The sequence below is a fragment of the Amblyraja radiata genome, chromosome 17 (genome assembly GCF_010909765.2).
Source record: "Amblyraja radiata isolate CabotCenter1 chromosome 17, sAmbRad1.1.pri, whole genome shotgun sequence".
In the NCBI taxonomy this organism is placed as follows: Eukaryota; Metazoa; Chordata; class Chondrichthyes; order Rajiformes; family Rajidae; genus Amblyraja; species Amblyraja radiata.
The window spans coordinates 27179124-27200359 of record NC_045972.1 but is presented as its reverse complement, the minus strand read 5'-3'; the positions used below and the strand labels follow the sequence as shown (position 1 = coordinate 27200359).

Below are 21236 nucleotides of genomic sequence, written 5' to 3'. Positions count from 1 at the left end.
GATTCTGTGGAGGCAAACGGGACTCCAGGGTGGTGTTGTCTCCCTGATATCAGGGTCTAGAATGTAGCAGCTGTAGAACATTCTCCAGGGGAATCGGTATCAATGATGTGGTTAGGAAAAGGGATAATGCCTTGTAGAGTGAATATTGGCAGTTAGAAATTTCTGGATTCTCTATGTGCCACAGAAGCAGGAATAGAATAGGCTAGATAGTTGTGTGGATGAGGTGCTGGTGCAGAGGAAGATATTATGGGATGTTGTCAAAACCTCCTTGGATGGAGGGGACTATAACTGTCGTTCATGACAAGTAGGGAAGCAGTAATCATGATGGGACTGAGACCCTTGAGATTGTTTGGCAGTACATGGGAACTCGTGCGAGATGCTAGACGTCCTCATTTGGCTCTTCTATGTACGTTATGATTTTCAGTATTTCAGCAAATATTTGGGAGATGTCATCTATCCATAAAAAGTGCAGTCAATGTCCTAAAACCTATGCTGTTAGTGGGTCCAGGCAAACCTTGCACTGCCAGGGCTGCTAAATCAGATCATACCTAGCATCCTAATGCTTGATGCTAGTAGCTGTCAATGCATAGCACCAAATCTATTTTAATCTAAAGTCTTGATCTTTTTATATTTGGAATCCTTCATCTTGCTGTGACATTGTTTTATAGTGGCTGCCTAGAGATGCTGTCTAGACAGCAGCTTAAGCTGTCAGCATAGTTCAAAAGCATCCCAAGGTGTTTCATATTATTCAGGCAGATGGCACAAAAACATCTTGGGAGTTTTTGAGAAGTATTCGAAAGGCAGGGAAAGAGGTGGGAAGTGGGTGAATTCCAGGATGGCTGATGACATTTCCGCCACTAGAAATCAAGCGAGTAATTGGTTATTTTTGAGCCAGTCATGTTGTAAGCTTGAAACTAGTTGTCTTGGGCTTGAGACTTGTTCTATCTTGGACCCTTTTTAAACAGTGATGTGCGATTAGAACTGTGAGTGAGAATGGTTATCTTGAATGTGTGCAGTCTAACAGCCCCTTCAGTAGAAAATGATTCCTGGTTCAAGTATCTTGCCCTCTGATGAATAGTCAGCTGATGCTTTCTGCCCAGGCTCAGGCTGCAAATTAAAGTCAACAGCATTTTATGTGTGAAATTCTCTGCCTCAGAGGGCGGTGGAGGCAGGTTCTCTGGATGCTTTCAAGAGAGAGCTAGACGGGGCTCTTTAAAAATAGCGGAGTCCGGGGATATGGGGAGAAGGCAGGAACGGGGTACTGATTGGGGGATGATCAGCCATGATCACATTGAATGGCGGTGCTGGCTCGAAGGGCCGAATGGCCTACTCCTGCACCTAGTGTCTATTGTCTATTGACATTTTATCCCGAAGCAGAACAATGAAATTCTTAGCCTTGCAGCAACAAACCGGACATGCAAACATAGTACTTTGTAAGCACTGTAATAAACAGCAAAAAAAGTTTAGTATATAAGAAACAAACAATAATAGTACAACGATAAAGTGCTGGAGTAACTCAGCCAGTCAGCTAGCATCTCTGGAGAATATGGATAGGTGATGTTTTGGGTTGAGGCCCTTCTTCAGATTGATTCAGCCTCTCCTTCAGGTCAATTTGTCTAAATAAGGATCCTGACCCAAAATGTTCCTCAGAGATGCTACCTGACCCACAGAGTTACTCCAGTACTTTGCAAACCAGCGTCTGGAGTTGCTTGTTTCGACATTGGGCTGCAAATTATCATATTGCCTCTGACTTTCTGCTCTAACTTGTGTCAACTTCTTCAGACGTGTGAAGCAATACTCCAGATGACACGGGTTCCATCTGTTAGTTTACAACCTTGAGCCTGGGCGGATCCTTATTTTGCATTTCTCTTGCTGATTTAATACAGAAATTTGTAATTTATGCTTACTGTGTCAATGATATTAATCAATTTGTGGATCTCTGCAGCGTATTAAGTTTATTTTCTGCAACTCAGCAACTTTTCTCTAACATTCCGGATTCCATTAGTAAGATTTTGGCAACTCCCATGTCCAACCATTTACTCTTACTTCTTCTTTGCCTGTCAGTAACCTTATTGGAGGTGTAACCCACAATTTGTGATGAAATTTGAACAGTGAATATGTTTATGTACTCTCTCTTCAGCAACCAGAGCATAATACACACTAGTCTAAAAGCAGTGTTTCTTTGGCTGTTTGTTCTTGGAAATTATTAGAAATAGGCCTTTTTTCCCCCCTTAAAATATATTTTTCCCACCATTGTTGGATGCCCTGGAATTTCCAGGAGTTAGATATTAAGCTCTTAAACAAACACAGGAGAAACTTTCCATAGATATGAATGTTGTGAGATCTAATAGTGGGCTTGGCAGGCGAGTGATTGTATTATCTTCTGTTCAGGCTAAATACACAGTGTAACAGCTGTGCAATAGAAATGGACTTGGGCACAGTTTGTGCTGTGTGGAATTTACCTGCTTGGTGTGTCAGAGAATTTGCCAAAGGGCAGCACAGGATATTTGTAGCCGCTCCCTATTGATCGCTGGTGCAGTACACATCTCAACAAGATGTCGGGGTACTCTAGGGCTGAAAAGTCTGAATTTGCTGCCAGAGAATATGAAGCATCAAATTGGTGGATGTTCTTTATCATTATTGAAATTTGCCATGCATGTAAGTCAACAAGCATAATCCTTGTACTAGAAGTCAAGGTAAATCAGACCCACATCAGTACAAGACAAACATTCATATGAATAAAATTGAAGAACACTTGTACACCCCTTAACAAATTAAACAGGACTAGCATAAATTCTACTTAATACATTTTTTTTGGTGACCAGGCTTGCTTTTGTATTAATTATGTTTTTGGGAGTGGCCAGGTAGCTTTGACATGATCTTGTTAATGTTAATTTATCTGCCCCATAACTGTCAAAGAATACCAATTGAACTTTTTCAACCTGTGTGTTCACTGGGAAGTAAGTCGTAGACTCATAGAAGAAGAAAGACAGAGCATTGTACCGTTGTCTATCTATTTCTGCAATAACAATCCGCTCTATTCACTAGATTAATCCAAAAGAATCCGTGACTAATTCCAGCTATTTCTCTCTCCACAGATCACACGCGCTGTAATGTATGGATTCTGGATGGCGAGCTGTACCATAAGGGCCTCCTCAAGTTTGCAGTGTCTGGGGATAACTTAAAGAACACTCTGGCTGTCTTTGTGGCAGACATGGCCAGACCTTGGACTATCATGGATTCATTACAGAAATGGGCGAGCGTTTTGCGTGAGCATGTCGACAAGCTGAAGATCCCACCTGAAGAAATGAGGATAATGGAACAGAGATGTGAGTATGGGATCAGAGTCATAAATGTAGAAGGAGTAATGCTGCACATAGTTTCTGCTCCATCTTTGGAATGTATAGAATACAGCGGATAGAACGATAGTGCCAGACTGTTCTTATAAGGCGTCATGAGTTTGGTCAGCAGGTATAGTGCAAATGGTGCTGATGTTAGAATACTTCTACCGAAATGTAGATGCAAGAAACTGCAGATGCTGGTTTACAAAAATAGTCACAGCTCTGGGCCAGGCAGCATCTCCTGAGTACATGGACAGGCATCGTTTCGGTGCTGAAGAAGGGCCCTGATCCAAAACGTCAGCAATCCAAATTCTCCGGTGAGAGACACAAAAAGCTAGAATAGCTCAGCGGGTCAGGTAGCATCTCTGGAGAAAAGGAATAGGTGATGTTTCGGGTCGAGACCCTTCAGGTTGAGAGTCAGTGGAAAGGGAAACAAGAGATATAGAAGGTAAATAGAACAAATGAATGAAAGATATGCATGAAGCAACAATGATCAAGTAAAGGTGGAGCCTACAATAGTCCATTGTTGGTTGTGGGGTAGGTATTAATGAGTTAGACAGGTAGTGAAACTCAATAGGACGACAGTGAAACTAGTACAACGCGGGGGAGGGACTGAGAGAGAGGGTGGATGCAAAGGTTAGTTTAGTTTAGAGATACAGCACGGAAATAGGCCCTTTGGTCCACCAAGCCTATGCCGACCAGTGATCCCCTCACATTAACACTATCCTACACACACTAAGGGCAATTTTACACTTATAACAAGCCAATTAATCTACAAACCTGTACGTCTTTGGAGTGTGGGGGAAACCGAAGATCTCGGAGAAAACCCACGCGGTCACTGGGAGAACGTACCAACTCTGCATCGACAGCACCCGAAGTCGGGATCGAAATCGGGTCTCAAGCGCTGTAAGGTAGCAACTCTACTGCTGCTCCACTGTGCAATTAACCATATAATAACCATATAACAATTACAGCACGGAAACAGGCCATCTCGACCCTTCTAGTCCGTGCTGAACACATAATCTCCCCTAGTCCCATATACCTGCGCTCAGACCATAACCCTCCATTCCTTTCCCATCCATATAACTATCCAATTTATTTTTAAATGATAAAAACGAACCTCCCACCACCACCTTCACTGGAAGCTCATTCCACACAGCTACCACTCTCTGAGTAAAGAAGTTCCCCCTCATGTTACCCCTAAACTTCAGTCCCTTAATTCTCAAGTCATGTCTTGTTCTCCCAGTGACCGCGTGGGTTTTCTCCGAGATCTTCGGTTTCCCTCACACTCCAAAGACGTACAGGTTTGTAGATTAATTGGCTTGTTATAAGTGTAAAATTGCCCTTAGAGAAATTAGAGAAATCAATATTCGTAATGCTAGGTTGTAAGCTGCCCATGCAAAATGTGAGGTGCTGTTGGTGATGCTGCCTGACCCACTGAGTTACTACTGCACTTTGTGTCGTTTTTTTTAACATAGTATGATGCACTGCGCATCTACTGCTTACAGTGGTCTTCAGACTCTGATATTGGTGATTTAGCTACCGTTTGATTATTTTGTACATCTGGGTTTGTTGGATTTTGATTATAAAGTCCAACTTTGTTTAGGCAACAAAATGAGTATTGTTGCAATTCTGGTTGCTGCATCACAGGATAGGTCAGATGTTCACTGATACTAGACACAATGCTGGAGTAACTCAGCGGGACAGGCAGCATCTCAGGAGAGAAGGAATGGGTAACGTTTCGGGACGAGACCCTTCTTCAGACTGTTGTAAGGGGAGTGGGCGGTACATAGATAAGGAAGTGTATAGATAACAAAAAGTATGGTGTGTAAACGGGACAAAGGGAATGGAGATCAGGGAAAATGTAGAATAGATCATTGTTAGTTGGGAGAAAGTAACAACAAAGTAAACAGAAAATGTATTCAGAGACAGAAAGACTGGTCCGAGAACTGGGAAGAGGGCGGGGATGGAGAGAGAGGGAAAGCAAGGGTTACTTGAAGTTAGAGAAGTCAATGTTCATACCGCTGGGATGTAAGCTACCCAAGCGAAATATGAGGCGCTGTTCCTCCAATTTGTGCTGGGCCTCACACTGACATTGGAGGAGGTCCTGGCCAGAAAGGTCAGTGTGGGAATGGGAGGGGGGGGATTAAGGTGTTGGGCAACCGGAAGATCAGATACCTTGTTTTCTCTTGAGCATCAGAGGCTGAGGGGCGACTGACAGAAGTATATAAAATTGTTCGAAGCATAGATAGGTGGGCAGTCAGTCTTTTTCAAGAGGGTGGAAATGTCAAAGACTAGAGGGTACACGATTAAGGTGGGATATGGAAGTTTAATGGAATTTTAGATTACGTTTTTTAAGTTGGGTGCCAGGAATGATCTACCGGGGGAGGTGAGTCCAATTCTGTAGAGCATTGGAAAAGATGAAAATACATATTTTGTGGACTGTAAGATTTCCTTTGTTCGTATGCTACTCAAGAAGAGATTTAATGAGTGAATCATGAGTGTGTATGGAATCTGGCAGCTGAGAACAATCTTGACTGTTACCTGTATATCTGTTTATGACCTGAGGCAATGTGCATCAGAAAATAACGATTTCCCCCTGCTTGCCTTCTCTGTCCCAGAAGAGTGGGGGATTGGTTTGACAGTGCCTACCTTTTTAGATAGGAGGTTTACATTGTAAATGGTATGGTTTATGTTTAATAGTTTTAAAGATAGATTTATTCACAATGTTACATGTTTGCTGTGTGATACAGCATTGTGCTTGTAGAGTTGGAACTTTATTGTGGTCAGGGTGGTGTTCGCCTGATGGTATTTAACTAGCTATCCAGAGGTGGTGAATTCAGATGGCATATTATGAAGGGCAAATTATGAAGTTGAATTTGCTTATAAAGTACAGGCTAAGCCCCACCGGGTATGAAACACAGACTGTAGTTCACATAAGGATGGGAATTCTAACAACCATAGATTAACTAAAAATAATAAAACTGTTTTCTCATCTCTCTTGACTTGCTATTTGTGGTTGGCTTCTTGGTAATCACAGAGGCAGACTTCTAGGATATGCGTTATAGATTGTGAGAAAATGTTTCCAATGTTAGAGGAGTCAAGAACTCTAAGGGGAAGGGTGAAATAAAGGTAATTGAACACAAACCAAGGAAGAGCATTTTTACACAGTCGATGGTTGGGGTTTGGAATAAACCTCCAGAGTTGGTGGAGCCAAATTCAATCACGGCATGCAGTAAGGAACTGAATATCTGAATAAGAAACTGAGGCTATGTGGAGCAGATGTGTATTTGGGATTAGCTGGATTACTTGTGCATTGAGTTGTGTGGATTTGACAGCTAAATGTAGGCCTTCTGTGATTTTTGTGGCTGATCAACAGATTCTTACTGTATTACTGTCCTGTTGCTAAAGAGATGGAATGTTCAGCCGCGTTCCTTGAAATTGTGAAATGGTCATTCTCATTTAAGAGAATAAGATTTTCCTGGGCAGGTATTGTTGAACAGAATTGCAGCCTAGCCACAGGTATGGTCCCATATGGCAACTTTCCCCACATATGGTAGTTTTAAAACAAATTGTAGGGCACGGTATGGGTATTCATATTGCACATTTACTGAAACGTCTGCTGCCATTTAGTAACCAAGGGAATTGGATATTCACAACATTAGAAAAACTTGCCAACTCTGCTTTTCATCCTTTCCCTTTTCTGCAGTAACACCCACATAGGTTAAATTTAAGTGAAACTATTGAGATCATATACTCAAAGTATCCATTGGTTGCAATTATTTGCAACCAATTTCCCAATTATTCACATGCATTTGGGCAGCTATGTGGCTTTCAATGCTCTTAATAGCATCTAGTAACTCACTTTGAGTGATGTTCTCTGAGCTACCGCCCTCCCTATTAGTTTCATCTTGTCCCATCCTTCCATATGCTATGCCATAAATGGGGAAACTATTTGTGGCCTAGTATATTCCGATGAAGAAGGGAGTAGAAACTGCTCAAAGACCTAGGAGATTTGACTGTTTGGTGGTGATATAATGGTTAGTACTGTGTTATAGATTTAGGAGGCGTTAAAAGATGTTGCAAAAAAGCTATTTTGAGCACAATTGAATTCTTCAGTGATAGTTTCACTCATTTTAATGCATCAAACCAATCATAAAAAGACTTATTTGTGAAGCAGTGTTACTGATCTCGGGGCAGTGTGCCTGTGTTAGATAATATTGCACAGTCCGTATTCTGTGGAAATAGTGAACTGTGGCAACGTAAAGGCAAGCTGTTTTCTGGCTGTAAAGTGAGATTTGTTTCTGCATCCAGCCATGGCTCAATGGTGCTTTACTCATTGATTGTGTATCTTTTAAATAATTTGGGATAATTTGTCTCAAACTAATGTAAACCATCTAATATTCTGCATAAAACGGGCACGTCTGACCTCCACTCCTCAGTGGATGGAATGGATCCTGTTGAATTGGGCACTAGGTCATCTCCAGAGCTCAACAACAAAAGATCTTCATTGTTTATCTGGGGTGCCATGAGTGAAGATGTCTGATCCACTTCAATTTGAATAATTTCCAGGCACTGATGTTTTTGTTCTTCCAAATAGAAATTTGAAAATTCAGCAACCCCCCATTATAAAGAACCACGTGGGGGTGTGGGAATGATGTCCATTATTGCCGTTTGTCCACTATAACCGAGTAAGGGATTCGCTCCAACCACCTAGTGCCACTTCTTTCTTGCAAAGGTGCTTGGTTGAGGTGTGTGGGCATCCATGAAAAATATGTTAGCTGCGGTTAGATCTGTGAAGAACGGGCATCATTTGATCCATGTTGGCAAGTTGCATAATGGTAAAATTGTAAATTTAAGGTGTTGGGAGGAACTGCAGAAGCTGGATCACAAAAAGCTCGACTAACTCAGCCGGTCAGGCACCTTCTCTGGAGAAAAGGAATACAGTGCCCTCCATAATGTTTGGGACAAAGACCCATCATTTATTAATTTGCCTCTATACTCCACAATTTGGGATTTGTAATAGAAAAAAAATCACATGTGGCTAAAGTGCACATTGCCAGATTTTAATAAAGACAATTTGTATACATTTTGGTTTCACCATGTAGAAATTACAGCAGTGTTTATACAATGTCCCCCCATTTCACGGCATCATAATGTTTGGGACACAGCAATGTCATGTAAATGAAAGTAGTCCTGTTTAGTATTTTGTTGCATATCCTTTGCATGCAATGACTGCTTGAAGTCTGTGATTCATGGACATCACCAGTTGCTGGATGTCTTCTCTGGTGATGCTCTGCCAGGCCTGTATTAAAGCCATCATTAGCTCATTCTTGTTTTGGGGGCTAGTCCCCTTCAGTTTTCTCTTCAGCCTATAAGCACCATGGTCGATTGGGTTCAGATGGGGTGATTGACTTGGCCACTCAAGAATTTACCATTTTTTTAGCTTTGAAAAACTACTTTGTTACTTTAGCAGAATGTCTGGGATCATTTGTCTTGTTGTAGAATGGACTGCCGGCCAATGAGTTTTGAGGCATTTATTTGAACTTCAGCAGATGCTCTTCTTGGCAACCTGTAATCCCTTTGCGATTAGTAAGCTCACTAGTGCTCTCTTTCTTCTTAATGATGTTCCAAACAGTTGATTTTGGTAAGCCTAAGGTTAGGCAGATGTCTAACAGTTTTATTCTTGTTTCTCAGTCTCGTATTGGCTTATTTGGCACAACTTTGGTTTATGTTGATAAACAGCAATAAAAGTTTCCAAAGGCGATGGAAAGACTGGAGGAAAGACTAGGTGCTGAGAGCTCTCTTATACCTGCATTAAGGAGGCATTTAAACACCCATGAGCAAATACAAACGCCTTTGAAGCCATGTGTCCCAAACATTATGGTGCCCTGAAATGGGAGGGGGGGAGGGGGGGGGGGGGAGCTACAGTATGTATAAACACAGCTGTAATTTCTACATGGTGAAACCAAAATGTATAGAGATATCCTTTAATGAAATCTGACAATGTGCACTTTAACCACATGTGATTTTGTATATTACAAATCTCAAATTGTGGAGTACAGAGGCAAATAAATAAAGTCTGAAGAAGGGTTTCCGCCCGAAACGTTGCCTATTTCCTTCGCTCCATAGATGCTGCCTCACCCGCTGAGTTTCTCCAGCATTTTTGTCTAACTTCGATTTTACAGCATCTGCAGTTCCTTCTTAAACAAATAAATAAATGATGGGTCTTTGTCCCAAACATTATGGAGGGCACTGTGGGTGATGTTTCGGTTTGAGACCCTTTTTCAGACTGAGTCGGGGGGGAAAGGGGAATGAGAGCTATAGACAGTACTTGGGACAAATGGATAGAAAATATATGCAAAAAGCAATGATAATCAAGAAAATGCATGCCCCACAATGGTCCATTGTCGGTTGTGGGTTAGGTGATAGCGAGTTATTTAAAAACTCAACAGGACGATAGTTAAACTAGCACAACGGCTAGGGTGTGGGAGGGATGGAGAGAGAGGGGATGCAAGGGTTACTTAAAGTTAGAGAAATCAATATTCATACCACTGGGTTGCAAGTTGCCCAATCGAGATATGAGGTGCTGTTCCTCCAATTTACATTTGGCCTCACTCTAACAATAGAGGAGGCCTAGGACAGTGAGGTCAGTATGGGAATGGGAAGGGATGTTCATGTTTGGCAACTGAGAGATCACATAGGCTGAGGAGGAATGAGCAAAGATGTTCAGAGTCTACACTTGGTCCTGAATTTAAGGACCTGAAATTAACACCATTCTGAATTAGTTCTCGTGAAAGCACTGTATTAAATTGATGTGGGACAAGATTCCATCAGTGGAATAGGAGTTAATTTCCATTTAAGCCACCGTTCAGTTTTTGAGCCTAATCTGTCCCTCTGCTACTTTCAGTGACATCTCCTCATTTTCTACATTTGCTTTTAACAATAAATTGTTTATTTTCCTGAACCTCCAGCATTCACCATCTATTTATGTTGGGTGGAGTGATGAGTAATCGTGTTCCAAATCTCTACTTCCCTTGTGGAGAAAGTGTGTCTTAATTTGGCTCAGAATGAGTTGATTGATTCTGCCCTCTTTGTCTGGACTTACTCATCAGAGGGAATGGTTTCTCTCTGAATCATTGAATTATTTCATTTAAACCGATCAGATCACATCCACACCTCTCCAACTCAAACACGAGTCTTCATGGCCATGTTCCCCTGTTTTTTTTCTGAAATACATTCTGACATCAAAGAGCTTAACTAATGTTAAGGTTTTCTTCTGGGGCTTTCATCAAAATATATTTTATCTACTTACCCTAATCTCTAGCTACCTTGAACATATCTTCAGTCTTTGCCACCCTGCAATGTTGCTTTGCTCTGATATTGATGTGCAGAGAGTTTTGATTTGTATATGTGGCATTGCAGCTGCAGCATCCAAAATAGCAAACTCCCAAGTGAAGCCGCTTCTGTTGCAGATTTTTCTCACTGGCTGAGTGAAGCCAATATGCTACTTTCTGGCAGTGAAGGGAACTAGTTGTTTTGCTTGAACCTCCCCTCCAACAGTGTTGGCTCCAGGGAGTGCTGGCAGCAGCTTTGTTAGAGCAGCTTCTTGTTTACTTCACTAATGAGCTCAAGACAACATTTGTGGATGAGAGCTCCTGGGCATAACTCAGGATGTGTTTTGGGAGTCTTAGCAGCCTGCCGAATATGTTCAGATAGCTTTCTCTTCAGTTTAATGCTCCATTTAATGCAAAGTTTTAACATACTCGATGCTAACATGCTGGCAGCTTCCCTACGTGAAGCATCACCTATCCATGTTCTTCAGCAAAGCTGCTTGACCTGCTGAGTTACTCCAGAATCTTGTCTTTTATAAAGAAGCATCTGCAGTTCTTTGTTTCTATATTTTTATTTGCTATTGCTGTTCCTTTCTCCGTAACTGCCCTACCCTCACTTTGCTTTCTCCTTGGATTTGTTTCACTTCTGCATTCACACAAATTGTCCTGTGTTGCTGATTCGGCTATTTTGTACTTTGAGTGTTTAAAAAAAAAAATGTGAATAAACCCATACAGGATTATACTCAGCATCAGTCTGAACCCACAATGCCTATCTCTAGAAAGTAGTCTAGCTTGTTCTGTAACCATCAAAAGCTTTCTCACCAAGTTCATTCAGATGTTCTTAAATCCATCACTATTGCATTGTATTCATGATCCACATGCAGTGATCCCCAAGCATTTTTTGGTTGGGGTTTCATGATTTTGGATGTTATTGAGAGACAGCAATTACTTAGACAAATTTAAAGGCTATTTAACAGTCAGCCCTGTAGCTGGGTGTTGGAGTCACAAATGTAGACAGATTTTCTTTAAATGACATTAAGGAAGTGGGTAAGCTTTTACACCAGTCAAGTCATGATTCACAATACCTTTTTATTCTAGATTTCTAGAAATTAATAGGAGTGGCACAGCAGTTGGTGGTTCTGTCTCAGCTCCATAGACCTAGGTTCAATCTTCACCTCGGGTGCTTTGTATGGAATTTGTGAGACTGCATTTGTCTTGTTCTCACTGTTACGCTGGCAAGATTAAAAAAAAAATTTGGCATTAATTCAGAATGGTGATATACACAAGACTGCGCATTTTCCCCAGACGTGTGAACATTCTTGCATACAGGGTCAGAAGGGGTTACCAATTCCCTAGGGTAATTGTTTTGCAGGGAGTGATAGATACACACTTAGATTCACTCACTGGGAAAGATGAGCTCATGCTTTGTTCACAAAGCTTGTATTGACTGCAGTACACTGGGTGCCAAGGAGGTGACATCATATGCAGACTTAGCTGCTGAGCATCTAATCCTCCGGTAGTGATTTTTTGTCACATGTAGTAAGATACAGTGAAGAACTTTGCCTTGCATTCAGCCCAAGCACATTATGCTCCACGTACATTAGTTAATGCAAAAGAGAAAACAAATCTGCACAATATGGTGTTACAGCTGCGGATAATAAAATGGTAATCTGCGCTGAAACCAGAACCAAAGGCGCATTTTTCTTTATAAAAACGAGCCATTTAGATAGTTCAGCATGTTAATGTGGGTTAGTGGTGTAAAGTAGCACGTGTAGTATTTTCACCCTCCAAGTTCTCCTGCTTCCTGTAACCACTGACTCCTGATAGAGTTAGACACAAAATGCTGGAGTAACAGCGGGACAGGCAGCATCTCTGGAGAGAAGGAATGGATGACAATAGACAATGGGTGCAGGAGTAGGCCATTCAGCCCTTCGAGCCAGCACTGCCATTCAATGTGTTCATGGCTGATCATCCACAATCAGTGCCCCATTCCTGCCTCCCCCCCCCCTCCCTCCATCCCCTGACTCCGCCAGCTTTAAGAGCTCTATCTAACTCTCTCTTGAATGCATCCAGAAAACTGACCTCCACGGCCTTCTGAGCCAGAGAATTCCATAGACTTGCAACTCTCTGTGTGAAAAAGTTTTTCCTCATCTCTGGATGGCTTACCCCTTATTCTTAAACTGTGGCCCCTGGTTCTGGACTCCCCCAACATCGGGAACATGTTTCCTGCCTCCAACGAAACCCTTAATAATCTTATATGTTTCAATAAGATCTCCTCTCATGCTTCTAAACTCCAGAGTACACAAGCCCAGCCGCTCCATTCTCTCGGCATATGACAGTCCCGCCATCCCGGGAATTAACCTGGTGAACCTACGCTGCACTCCCTCAATAGCAAGAATGTCTTTCCTCAAATTTGGAGCCAAAACTGCACACAATACTCCAGGTGTGGTTTCACTGGGACCCTGTACAATTGCAGGACCTCTTTGCTCCTATACTCAACTCCTCTTGTTATGAAGGCCAACATGCCATTCGCTTTCTTCACTGCCTGCTGTACCTGCATGCTTACTTTCAGTGACTGATGAACAAGGACACCCAGATCCCATTCTACATCCCCTTTTTCCAATTTGACACCATTTAGATAATGACCTGCCTTCCTGTTTTTGCCACCAAAGTGGATAACCCCACATTTATCCACATTAAACTGCATCTGTCATGCATCTGCCCACTCACCCAACCTGTCCATGTCACCCTGCTTCCTCCTAGCATCCTCTTCACAGTTCACACTACCACCCAGCTTTGTGTCATCTACAAACTTGCAAATGTTACTTTTAATCCCTTCATCAAGATCATTAATGTATATTGTAAATAGCTGCGGTCCCAGCACTGAGCCTGCGGCACCCCACTAGTCACTGCCTGCCATTCTGAAAGGGACCCATTAATCCCTACTCTTTGTTTCCTGTCTGCCAACCAATTTTCTATCCATGTCAGCACCCTACCCCCAATACCATGTTGGTAGGGTGCTGACATGGATAAAAAATTGGTTGGCAGACAGGAAACAAAGAGTAGGGATTAACGGGTCCCTTTTGCATTTCGTTTAAAAGTAACATCCTGGTGGAGTTGCTGGTATTGTTAACCTCTGGTCCTCTAAACATATGGGCCCCTGTACAATATGTCGATACATTTAACTCAATGCTTTCCTTTGAACAGTGTCTTGGATTATGTGTGTGTTCATCCAAACAAATGAACAATATTTGTCAATTCCTGCCCCTCTGGTTTTGTGTAATTCTTCTATTCCCAATACCTACTGGTCTCATAATTCAGCTGCCCAGGCTGATAAAGGCACCAACCCTGATTGTATTCTGTATTGGCCCTCTTGTTTGATGTCTTCCTCATTGGCCTGAGCTCATCTTCTCTGGATGTGGAAGTCCCAATCCCGTTGGTTAAGGCAATCCAGGGACTGAGTGACGTGACTCAGTTGGCCTTGGCGGAGTTCAAGAGTGTTATATTGTCGTATGTCCCGAAATGGAGCAATTAATCAATAACAGTACAAAGGTGAACCATCCTATCGCTAACTAGAGATCTACCGTCTAACTCATTGGAGACTCTTGGACTATCTTTAGTCTGGCTTTATCTTGCACTAAACGTTATTACCTTTATCCTGTATCTCTACACTGTGGATGGCGAGATTGTAATCTTGTGTAGTCTTTGCCGCTGACTGGATGGCACGCAACAAAAAAAACTTCACTGTACCTCAGTACACGTGACAATAATAAACTAAACTAAAAAAGGACACACAATGCCCCCAAGTCTAGTTCATTCGGAACTTATTTGGAGGTTGTAGTATTTAATAGCTTGATTGTTTAGTTTAGAGATACAGTGCGGAAACAGGCCCTTCAGCCCAACGAGTCCGTGCCGAGCAGCGATCCCCGCACATTAACGCTATCCTACACTCACTAGGGACAATTTACACATACACCTACATCCGTGTACGTCTTTGGAGTGTGGGAGGAAACCGAAGATCTCGGAGAAAACCCACGCGATCACGGGGAGAAAGTACAAACTCTGTACAAGCAGAACCCGTAGTCGGGATTGAACCTGTGTCCCGGGTGCTGCAAACGCTGTAAGGCAGCAACTCTACGGCTGCACCACCGTGCCGCCCAGTAGTCCCGTTGCAGAGGAGAGGCTGCTCCTGAAACAGGTTTGTGATCTTCTACCTTCCTCTTCCAAAGTCAACAATCAGTTCCTTGGTTTTACTGACATTGAGAGCAAGGTTGTTGTTCTGACACTATTTGGCCAGTTGATTTTGAAGCATCAAATTGGATCAAGTGGGTAGAACCACAAGTCATGCCAATGCAACACCTGGAAACCTGACAGTGAAGACCTGCTCTCTGCTTTGCCAGCAGCCACTTTTATAATCTTTCTAATAATCAAGTTTTTAAACTACAAATCATTAAAAAAATATAGACAATTAATATAAACAGTGTTAATTAAAATCACTTGAAGCCCTTTTAAACTTTGAGAATTTGCCTTCTGCACCATCTGGGATATTGGATGGTAATCAGGAATGTGAAACATTTGGTTTTTTTTGTGTCCTACCATTAAGCTCAGTATTTTTTTAACTTTGCACATCATTGCCCTGGTTGATGCTGGTACAGTTGTACCCGACTATTGGTAGAATTTGAGGCCTTTTGGATATGGATCCATTTACCTACTTAACCATAAACACACAGTGCATGGAGTATTACTGCAGGACATGGATTGTTGACGTTTTGAGTCGGACTCTTCTTCAATCTGAAGAAAAACGCTTGGAATGAGATAAGGGGAAATGCTTTCACTCATGAGAGTGAAAGTCACAGGGTTGCCTGAAATTTGTGTATTCGGTGTTCATGCTGTCGGGTTGTAGTCTTTCCAGGCATGAGTGCCAGTTTGCATTTTGGCCTCGCACTGGCAGTGAGAAAGCTGAGGATGGACCAGTTGCTGTGAGAATGGAAGGTAATGCCACGCAACTGAGAGGGCAGGATAGACATGGTGTACAGAGGAGAGTGGGAATTTGTTATTAAATAGTATGTCAGCCAGGTAGACACAAAATGCTGGAGTAGCGCAGCGGGTCAGGCAACATCTCTGGAGAGAAGAAATGGGCGACGTTTCGGGTTGTGACCCTTCAGTCTGAGTTACTCCAGCATTTTGTGTCTACCTTCAATTTAAACCAGCATCTGCAGTTTCTTCCTACACAGTAGGTCAGCCATGTTTGTATTGAATATTGGATCAAATGGCATTGTCATTATCATTGTCAAATGTGTGTCATTGCAAAGTTTGGTTTATCACAGACTGGATTTTTCAAACACAATCCTTTTCCAATAACGAACAGGTTCCAGTTTTTAATGGTCAGTTTCATAAATTCACTGATTTACATTGAAGAATCCCAATTGCAGCTTCTCCTTGTAGATGCTTTCGACAGTTGGGACAGCTGTGGCTGTAATGGCTGCGGTAATTGCTACTGTCCCGCTTGGGTAATGTTACAGGAAATGGTTGGAATTAATGTTCAAATGAAAGCATGAATGTTTCCTATTCCCCTCGTCATGTTCCTCTGAAAAACAATGTAAAGTAAAACTCACAACTAAATACGGAAAATTCCACCTTCATTCAGAGCTTGTTGGATATTGGTAGAGAGCAGGTGACAATATTTTAAACACAGCTGATTAGAAACTTAAATGAAGTATGCCTCAAAATTGTATCTCATTCAAAGTGAACCCCTAAAAAATGGCAGCATTGGTTGTTTATTGCTAAGGAAAAATAGCTGAGATGTTTCTTCCCAAATGTAAAAATGTGACTTGCATAATTGCTGGTGCAAGCTGCTTGCAGACACTAGCTGCTGTGTCATTGCCATTGGGTTTGCTTGGAAGTGAGTCATAGCCTAAAAGAAGTGGCATCAACTTGGCAGATACAATAGATTATGAAGAAGAGGGAAATTGCATGCAAAATCGAACTAGGTTTGGTATGTGACTGGAATCCCCCACCCCCACCCCTGCACAGCTGTTGTCATTGATTCCCTTCCTTGTGGCCCTAAAGCATCAGGAGGCATTGGCTGTAGACAAAAATGCTGGAGAAACTCAGCTGGTGAGGCAGCATCTATGGAATGAACGAAATAGGCGACATTTTGGGTCGAGACCCTTCTTCAGACTTGGCTTGTCTGAGAGGCATTGGCTTGTTAGTTCCAAACATCACTATGGTGTGATTGAGGCTTTACCATGATGAGCAATGGTTTGTTTTAAATGAGGCTTGAAATGCTTGGGTACGCACACCAGGAAAATACCAACTGGTTGATCTTTGTCTTATCCCTAGAATTTTCTTCAGTAATTCCCTTATCACCGTATGGCTCCCACCCTGTAGTTACCTGACTTGTCACTCAGCTTCTCACTGAGAATGAAGGGGGACCCAACGGGGGTGCACCGAGAACAAACGGGGGTCCGGTTGGGGGGGAGGGGTGCGGGGTTCAATTGCCATGAGCGGCGGCAGGTAGTAGATAGGACTAGTTGGTAGACTTTTGTAATGTTGTAGGTGCCAAAATGTGGTGACACTTTTTTACTGCCTAGGTGAGGTCTGCTGTATAATTTTACTGGGTTGCATACAAACAAAACATTTCACTGTACATCGGTACATGTCACAATAAAGTATCATTGAATCATTCCACTTCATGAATAAAGGAGCAACATTTGTAACTTCAAGTCCTCTGGGACCTCACCAGGGATGAACAAAAATTTTAAGTGTTCATTGAAGCTGCAGCTAGCCAGAGCTGCCTGGTGATACATTCTTCCAGCCCAGGGGGTTTATCAACACTTGTGTTCCATGACACCGAAAACCTTTTTTATACTGATCTGCTTAGTTATCCACGTATCCCTTCCTGAACTTGCAAACTTTTGCATTATTCACCTTGATGAATACAGATGAAATGTTGAGTTAGGGCTTTGCCCACATCACCAGACTCCCCACACAGGCCATCCATCTTTTCACCTGGCTATACTTTTGCTCCTGATCAGCTTGTGTAATGAAGACGGACCCAAAATTCTGGAGTAACTCAGCGGGTCAGGCAGCATCCGTTCGAACAGATCCATGGATGATGCGGTCTCCCAGGCTCTGCACACCACTCTGTCACCTTGACAGCCAGAAGGGGGTCTATGTGAGGATGCTGTTCATTGATTTCAGTTCAGCTTTCAATACCATAGTCTCCACCAGACTTGCTGAGGAGGGGGGGGGGGGGGTGGAGTGATGGTTCAGGCTGTGCAAAACTGTAAACCAACAATTCTTTTGTTGGAAATGAAGAGCATCTGATGGTTTTTATTTTTGCCTAAATCTAATGGCAGCTATGAATGTTATACGTTTTATTTAGGTATTTAAACCTGATTTTAAAGAAATGCAACCTCGAACAAGAGGCAAGATTATAGGAATATTTTCTCTCAAGAAAACAACAAAATTGTTAAATTTTGCTTTAAGTGGTAATTTGTGGTTTAGTTGATGCCTTTTACAAAGGAACTGAATTAGAAAGTGTTTATCTAATTGTGCAGGAGTGATTTATTCCATGTTTTTCTGTATTCGCCAGTTTTTAATCCATGCAAACACTATCTCCGGATGGAAGGCCAGCTTATGATTTCAAATGTGAACTTGTGTCTGGATGTTGTTTTTCTGTCTTGGATTTCTGATCTTTGTTCCCTGCCTCCAGTGGTGAAAGAATTCCAGGAGTACGTGGAGCCCGAGGAGGGAACTCATGGATCCCCACAGAGGAGAGCTCCCGTGCCGGGTCAGGAAGAAGAGGAGGTAGTTTTGCCACTGGGTGAGAATGTACTAACGCACAACCTGGGAATCCCGGTGCTGGTCGTCTGCACAAAGGTAGGCTTGTTATCTTGGACCGCCATCATTACCGGTAGGGGGGGAGAAAAGTGATGATCATGTTTTAAGAATGTCATCAGAGCTTGCCTAAGGTTGTAGTAGTTCAGGATTGTCTCAAATGCAGCCAACCTCTATACAATGAGTTTTAGAGGCATAGAAATAGAAACCCCCTCTCCCCCCCTCTCTCCCCCCCCTCTCTCCCCCCCCTCTCTCCCCCCCCTCTCTCCCCCCTCTCTCTCCCCCCCATCTCCCCCCTCGCCCTCTCTCTCTCCCCCCTCTCCCCCCTCTCTCTCGCCCCTCTCTCTCCCCCCCCTCTCCCGCCCCCCCCCCCCCCCGCCCCTCCCCCTCCCCCCCCCCTCCCCTCCCTCTCCCCCCCCTCTCTCCCCCCCCTCTCTCCCCCCCTCTCTCCCCCCCCTCTCTCCCCCCCTCTCTCCCCCCCCCTCTCTCCCCCCCCCTCTCTCCCCCCCCTCTCTCCCCCCCCTCTCTCCCCCCCCTCTCTCCCCCCCCTCTCTCCCCCCCTCTCTCCCCCCCCTCTCTCCCCCCCTCTCTCCCCCCCCTCTCTCCCCCCCTCTCTCCCCCCCCTCTCTCCCCCCCTCTCTCCCCCCCCTCTCTCCCCCCCCTCTCTCCCCCCCTCTCTCCCCCCCCTCTCTCCCCCCCCCTCTCTCCCCCCCCTCTCTCCCCCCCCTCTCTCCCCCCCTCTCTCCCCCCCCTCTCTCCCCCCCCTCTCTCCCCCCCCCTCTCTCCCCCCCTCTCTCCCCCCCCCTCTCTCCCCCCCTCTCTCTCCCACCCCCTCTCTCCCCCCCTCTCTCCCACCCTCTCTCTCCTCCCCTCTCTCCCCCTCCCTCTCTCTCTCCCCCTCCCTCCCCCTCTCTCCCCCCCCTCCCCCCCCCCCTCTCTCTCCCCCCCCCTCTCCCCCCTCTCCCCCCCCCCCCCTCCCCCCCCCCCCCCCCCCCTCCCCCCCTCTCCCCCCCCCCTCTCTTCCCCCCCCCCCCCTCTTTGTTTTAAACCAAAGATAGACACAAAAAGCTTGAGTAACTCAGCAGGACAGGCAGCATCCTTCTGAGGACAGAAGGGTCTCTACCCGAAACGTCACCCATTCCTTCTCTCCAGAGAGGCTGCCTGTCCCACTGAGTTACTCCAGCTTTTTGTGTCTATCCAATCCAGAAACTTACTCCATGTACAAATAAAAAACTAACCAAAAGAGAATTACAAATGTCAAGGATGTCTCAACAGCCATGGCAGACTGCAGTTACTACATTTTGATCTGTTATTGTCTTGTGTTGTGCCTTTACTGTGCTTATCAGTTCTTCATTCTCTCCTCCAGTGTGATGCAGTCAGCGTACTAGAGAAGGAGCACGATTACAGGGACGAGCACTTTGATTTCATTCAGTCACATATTCGGAGATTCTGCTTGGAGTGTATCCTTCTAAGTATAAATGAGTGTAAGTGGTGCTGAGGTTAATCCCCTGTCCTCTCTCCAGTACAGTTTATTTTATTAGCATGTGCTCTGTGGTACAGTGAAAAGCTTTTGTTGCTTGCTATCCATTCCTGTATAGGCCCCATTGCTCAGCTATTTCTCCCAACAACCGTTATATGTGGACAAAGAGGGCAGACAGAAAAAGGTGCAACCATTGCACAAACTGGTTGCCATCTTCATTTGTAGAAATATAAATCAAAATCTCGTTAAGAGACACAGATTTCCTGTTAATTTGAAAGATGTTTACATTTTATGCTGAATGACAGCTGTGTTAATTTAGCTGCAACTATGTGCAAGAATATCATTACAATCTAGTTTTTAGCAAGTACTTTTAATTTGAAATAGTAATGTATTTACTTCGAAGAATTAATGTAACGTCACTTGTCTCACTCGAAATTTAAGTTGAATGTTTGTCGAGCTATCCTGTAATTATCTATGCCGTAAGCCAAAAGTGTAGGCCAGTGCCGTTAATAGCGAGGGAGAACAGTGTTACTACCACTATTGTTCCCACAGTCACACCCATGTCAAATGATTCCCTTAGCTAGTGTTTCAGATGGTGCTGCCTTGATTTATACGTCAATAAAAGAAGAAAAAAATGTTGATCTCTTGTATAAATATCTTGTCCACAAAATGTACGACTTCCAGTTTACTACACCTGCCTTGGTGGTGGAAAAAGATGCAGTTTTTATGTAAGTACCTGTCATAAAATAATGTATTGCATGCATGGGTCAACATGCACTTTGCCTGAGACACGTGTATCCCAAAGTATTTTCAGCATTGCTGTATTCCTGACCAAACTCACTTGTTCATCACACAATGCTTCAAGTTTGTATCTTCAGGCACTTTTATGTAAAACAAAATAGAATCCTGGGTTAACCCAGACCTGGCATGATTGTTTAGTTTAATATTGTCATGTGTACTGACATACAGTGAAAAGCTTTTGTCAAAGAAAAGGCGATACATGAATACATTCTGGCAGTCCACAGTGAGGCGATACATGAATACATTCTGGCAGTCCACAGTGAGGCGATACATCAATACATTCTGGCAGTCCACAGTGAGGCGATACATGAATACATTCTGGCAGTCCACAGTGAGGCGATACATGAATACATTCTGGCAGTCCACAGTGAGGCGATACATCAATACATTCTGGCAGTCCACAGTGAGGCGATACATCAATACATTCTGGCAGTCCAC

The 21236-nt window shown here is 43.5% G+C and overlaps 1 protein-coding gene across 1 annotated transcript in view; it reads left to right on the top strand.

Moving 5' to 3' along the window:
- Positions 1-21236, top strand: part of dync1li2 (dynein cytoplasmic 1 light intermediate chain 2) — a 61132-nt gene that overhangs the window by 15684 nt on the left and 24212 nt on the right. Inside the window, exons 4-7 of the mRNA XM_033035883.1 lie at positions 3099-3329; positions 18393-18559; positions 19884-19977; positions 20590-20725. Coding sequence (XP_032891774.1) covers positions 3099-3329; positions 18393-18559; positions 19884-19977; positions 20590-20725 — 628 coding nt within the window. The remainder of the gene's footprint in view (positions 1-3098; positions 3330-18392; positions 18560-19883; positions 19978-20589; positions 20726-21236) is intronic.